Source organism: Cystoisospora suis (genome assembly GCF_002600585.1).
Source record: "Cystoisospora suis strain Wien I chromosome Unknown contig_3318, whole genome shotgun sequence".
NCBI lineage: Eukaryota > Apicomplexa > Conoidasida > Eucoccidiorida > Sarcocystidae > Cystoisospora > Cystoisospora suis.
The window spans coordinates 9,130-13,976 of NW_027156113.1; the positions used below are offsets into that span (position 1 = coordinate 9,130).

Sequence of the window (4,847 nt, forward strand, 5' to 3'; positions counted from 1 at the left end):
TAGATAGATTGATTGATTGATTGATTGATTAAAGATAGATAGATAGATAGATAGGGGCGCGAACGCGTGTACAGATAGATGAGTTTAATCCCTCCATGAGAGCTCGACTTTTGTGTCGATTTGCTTGGCGTGTGGAATGGCTTTTTGTGTTTCTATGGGTATCCGTATATCTCGATCCCCACACGCTTACGTATGTATCTCCAACATGAATGCACGCATAGAATCTCCGGTACAGGCAAAGCTTGTTTCGTATCGTTTTCTTTATACGAGGTGCATTGGCGAGATGATTACCTGAGCATAGATATAAGGAGATCGAGGAAATGTCTCGCTTAGAATGCGATAGTGGCTAGCCGCTTCGGCATATCGATTTGCATGCATGCAGAGCAATGCATATCCAAATCTCGTCATATAGTGAGACGGGAGACGAAGAGAAAGAAGAAAAAACTCAAAAGGAAACTCCTCATTCGACCCCCTAGTAGAACCTGTAGCTGTGAGCTGGGCGAAAATCCACGCTCTTGCCGCCTGATCAAGAGAGAGATCAAAATTCATTCACTTATTCACCCGATGAAGGAGGAGAAAAAGAACTAGACGCACCACTTCTGGGATGTGCAGCGCGACAAAGAGATAGAGAGCAGATAAGCGAGGAACCGAGACAAAAGAGGGCGAGAGTCGTAAGTACAGAGAAACGAGATATTTCCCAAAAAAACAGATGGGTTGCATGCACCTGCTATTTCTACAATAGGATTCAACTATCCCATTTAGGATGACGGCTCTTCTGGGGGGTAACGAGAATAGTAGCTTTCCTCGTTCTATTTTAAAGGAAGAAGAAAGAATGGTCTCATAGAAGCCCTGTCTTTGCATGCATAGAGTGTGAGAGAGGATCTTCTGATGAAAATGCTGATATTTAGACCGCCGCTCCTCTCTTAGTGAAGACTCACTCTAGCCTTGTTCGATGAGAGAAGGAAAAGCAAAGAAAAGAACAAGGTCAGTCACTACTCTCAAAGAAAGAAAGAAAGAGTGAGAAAGAAAGAAAGCTCTTCTCTTCAATGGAGATCTCCTCCTCTGTTGAAGCTTCTTTCCCTCCCATTCGGAGACGGTCAGGGATATTTTCCCACACTGTGAAGACATAAAATCTGCTGCTAAACACAGCCACACATCGAGTAGAAGTCTAGGAGGGCATACCAAAGCAAAGACATCTCGTCCTACACGCCTCTTCTCTTTCTTCCTCTCAGAAAGCAGAAGAAAGAGAGAAAAGTTGATAGAAGAAGACTGCTTCTTCATGTCTGGTCCATACACACTCGATCGATTTTGTAAGCCGACGTGTGTGAGTTGTCATCTTACTTTTTCTTCTTGAAGAAACTTCTTTCCTCCTGAAGCCTCCTCTAAGGCATAGACAAGTTCTTCGTCTTCTTCGAAATCTGAGAAAGCATCCTCACCTCCTCCTTCATCTCCACATGCTCTCCTTGATGGACTGCCCCCTGAGAGACTGCATCGAAAGAGATTTCCAGCTGTCTTTCTTCTCGCAGTGGATCTCTGTAGAGACCCTCGACACTTTCTATGTTTTTCTCGTTGAAATAAAAGAAAAGAATCTTGAGGAGGAACAACGGTATCATCCCCTTCTTGACCTCCTCTGTGTTTCTTCTCTCCTTCACCCCCCTTTGAATGACCCAGACCTCGAGAAACTCCTTCGTCACTGGAGTGTACAGACACCTCACTACTCCCACTGCTAGTATCAAGCTGAGAGTTTGAATCGAAGACGACTTCATCCTCTTGCTGTGTAGTTCTATCACCCCCCTTGTCTAGTCGATTCTCAGAGGGCATAATGGACCTCCATAAATGACTATCTTCACCAGAGAAACAAGGAAGAGGAAAGTCCTGTTGGAGATCTCCAAATCGCATAGAAAGGATCAAAGACACAAGGTCATGCCAACAGCTCATGTTAAAGATATTCAGACGGAGAGAATTCAGCAGCGCTAAGAGAGCCCCTCCTCCTTGGCCTTGTGCTGCGCGCAAAGCACATGCAGAGGTACATAGAGGCGAAGAGAAAGAGATATACAGACATATCCATACACATATGTTTATCTACGTATATACAGATCTCAAGGGATGTTCACCACATTCATGACGCACCGATCAGTTCCGCCGCTGGGTATCCCCCACGGGCACCTAGCCATACACACGCATAGAAGTGCACGGGGGGGGATAAATGAGAGAGAGACTGTAGACACGCACAGACATACAGCTAACGATGTGGTCACCAATAGAAAGACTTGCACACACGGGAGGAGGGGCACTCATACATCGACGCAATCGTCTGTCTTGAAATAGGTAAGTTGTAGTCAGTCCAGTAGCGATGGAGACGGGAGTATATACAGATATGCCGAATGATAATATTTTCATGTCCGTATACACCGTTTTCCTCATCACCGCTGGAGTTACTTAGCCCTGGATTAGACTCCCGTACATCTAAGCTATGCTCTTGACGAAAGGAGACATATACGTAGAAACCGTTGGCTTGTTTTCACATAGCTGACCAAGATCCAAGCTCGCTCAGGTGAGGTGACCCCCAGACATCTTTACTACCATTCATGAGAAGACACAAGCACGACAACGACGGCGAACTCCCCAGAAAGGCATATCTATATGCATATATACGCGCATGTACACATATGTACATGTGCGTGCGGCATACAGGCATACGGGTGAAGCCAGGAACACAGGTCCTACATGGCGAAGATTTATGAGTAGAAACAGTACACGAAGAAATCCGCTAGCAATAGAACAAGGTCACGTTGAGGGGACCAAGTTAAGGGGAGCCAATGAAAGTCACAAGGGGATACCAACCTCGTTTAACTATCCCGAGAAGCCACCAGATATAACTCTGAGCACGTTTTTCTTGAGAGCCTGTAGAAGCTTCGTTCTTCCTTTCTAGAGCGTGGTCTGTACTATCTTTTATCCGTCCCGGATCTTCTGTCCTTCCGTCACAATCTACGGCTTGCATATCATAGTCTCCCATTTGTCTCAATCGACTTTCGCATCCATTGATGGAACCGGTCTCTTCTGTGGGAACTTGTGGTTTTGCATGCCCACTCTCAGGCGTACGTACACCTGACTCTGACTCTTCTTGGGGGGCCCCTCCGCAAGAATGTTGACAGTGTCTCAGTAATTTTGAGGTCCTTCTTGAGCTCGGTTTATGCATTCGGCTTGAAGAAAGATATGCTGTTAATTCACCGGCCAGACCAGCGAGACCTGGAATATCCATGTGCTCCGTATATAAGCCGTCGAGCATAAGACTTGATGACTCTGAAGTCGGGAGCCCGTCTGCCTCCTATGTTGGAAGACATACATACCACAAAGACATCGTTCGCTGTATCACGAATATATGAATACTCGGACATACATAGGTGTGAGGAATACATGCATGCGTATACATATATGTATATGAGATGAATAGCTCATTAGAAAACAAAAGAGAGATGTATGAATACATCAAAGGATATATGCTAAATCTGTTGCCACCCGTGTAACTATCACCACTGCTGCCAACACGCCTGCACGTAACTTACGTATAGTTACATGAAGTTGCATCTGCTTGAAGAGACTTCCTCTTACCTCCGGCAGGAGGGTTACACTTGAAATATCTTATCTCCTTCTTTGTATTCCTATGTGCTATGTGCAGCGGTGCTTATATTCATACACCCATTTACTACATATGACGTTCTACTACGGTTCGTATGCACCAAAGGATACCTGGACTGGGTTCCCTGTATAGATAAATGTATATATGAACATACACTCGAATAGAGGCAAAAACCCGCGAGGCAATAGTATCATATGACGTCTTATATTCCCATCCATGACTTGAGAAGATCTCTATTCGGTACTGTCCTTACTCCATGTAGGCTCTTGTTGGATGATAACGCTGAAAGACAACCAGGTGCACGAAGAGCTCGATTCTTCAGCGCGACATAGATGCGAAGAAAAAGAAGGAGGGGATTTTGAAAGAGAGCTTCGCGGATTTCGGGATGTCCTGCAGAAGTTTCTATGAGATGATGAGCTGCCGCGTAAGCTCGACGCTGGAGTAAGGGGCGAAGTTGGATGGCTAGCTGCAAAGATACAAGGAAGGCAGAGAGAGAGTTAGCTTAGAAAAGAACCCCTTGAGGTGTATGGACACCTCCCCCTAGCAGATCATCAGAGGGTTACTCGAGTGAGAAGTCTGTCCATAAAGATCGAAAGCGATTCGCGTCATCAGGAGAGTAGAGCCGACCTCTCTTCACTCTCCTCCCTTTAGCCCCCCCCTTAAGGTATCGAGATAAACGACCTTTCAGTCTATACCGGAGGCGCATAGCACAGAGAGATGTACACAGGGAAAAAGAGAAGTCCCACATATCCGTACCTACTTGTAAAGAGTCTCATTCGGCCAATCTGAAAGGACTTTCCGACGCATATGTATAGATATAGGCATATGTAGAGTTACATCTTTGCACATACGTGTACATGACCTGTGGAAAGATGTGTCGGGGGCGCCTTGCCTACACTATAAGATGTATAGAAAGGCAAGAAAGTACACGGATGAGTTGGAAGAAAAGCTACGAAGAAGTGGATCAGATACCCAAAGAGCCGGCGGGGAAAGATCGTCAAGTTCCGCAGGCCGCAGCAAGGAAGATGAAGAGAAGTGGCACGGAAATGCTGTCCGAGGAAGAAGTCCTGTTAGCCTGGACAAGACAGAAAGCAGAAAGAGACCTGAGAAGCCGTGTGAGGAGCAAGATGTGATTCCATCACCACTTGCTAATGTGTATGAAAACCTATATATAATGCCTCCCCGAAGTTGGTTTTTTCACGGGAAT

At 45.7% G+C, this 4,847-nt stretch overlaps 1 protein-coding gene across 1 annotated transcript in view; it reads right to left on the reverse strand.

Moving 5' to 3' along the window:
- The window catches only part of CSUI_006530 (tetratricopeptide repeat-containing protein), a gene marked incomplete at its 3' end in the record, with an annotated part of 16,731 nt that overhangs the window by 8,853 nt on the left and 3,031 nt on the right, over window positions 1-4,847 (reverse strand). The window contains exons 2-6 of the mRNA XM_068066686.1: window positions 4,613-4,715; window positions 3,894-4,106; window positions 2,845-3,328; window positions 1,342-2,003; window positions 292-522 (exon numbers count right to left, since the gene is read on the reverse strand). Of these exons, the coding sequence (XP_067921334.1) occupies window positions 292-522; window positions 1,342-2,003; window positions 2,845-3,328; window positions 3,894-4,106; window positions 4,613-4,715 (1,693 nt within the window). The remainder of the gene's footprint in view (window positions 1-291; window positions 523-1,341; window positions 2,004-2,844; window positions 3,329-3,893; window positions 4,107-4,612; window positions 4,716-4,847) is intronic.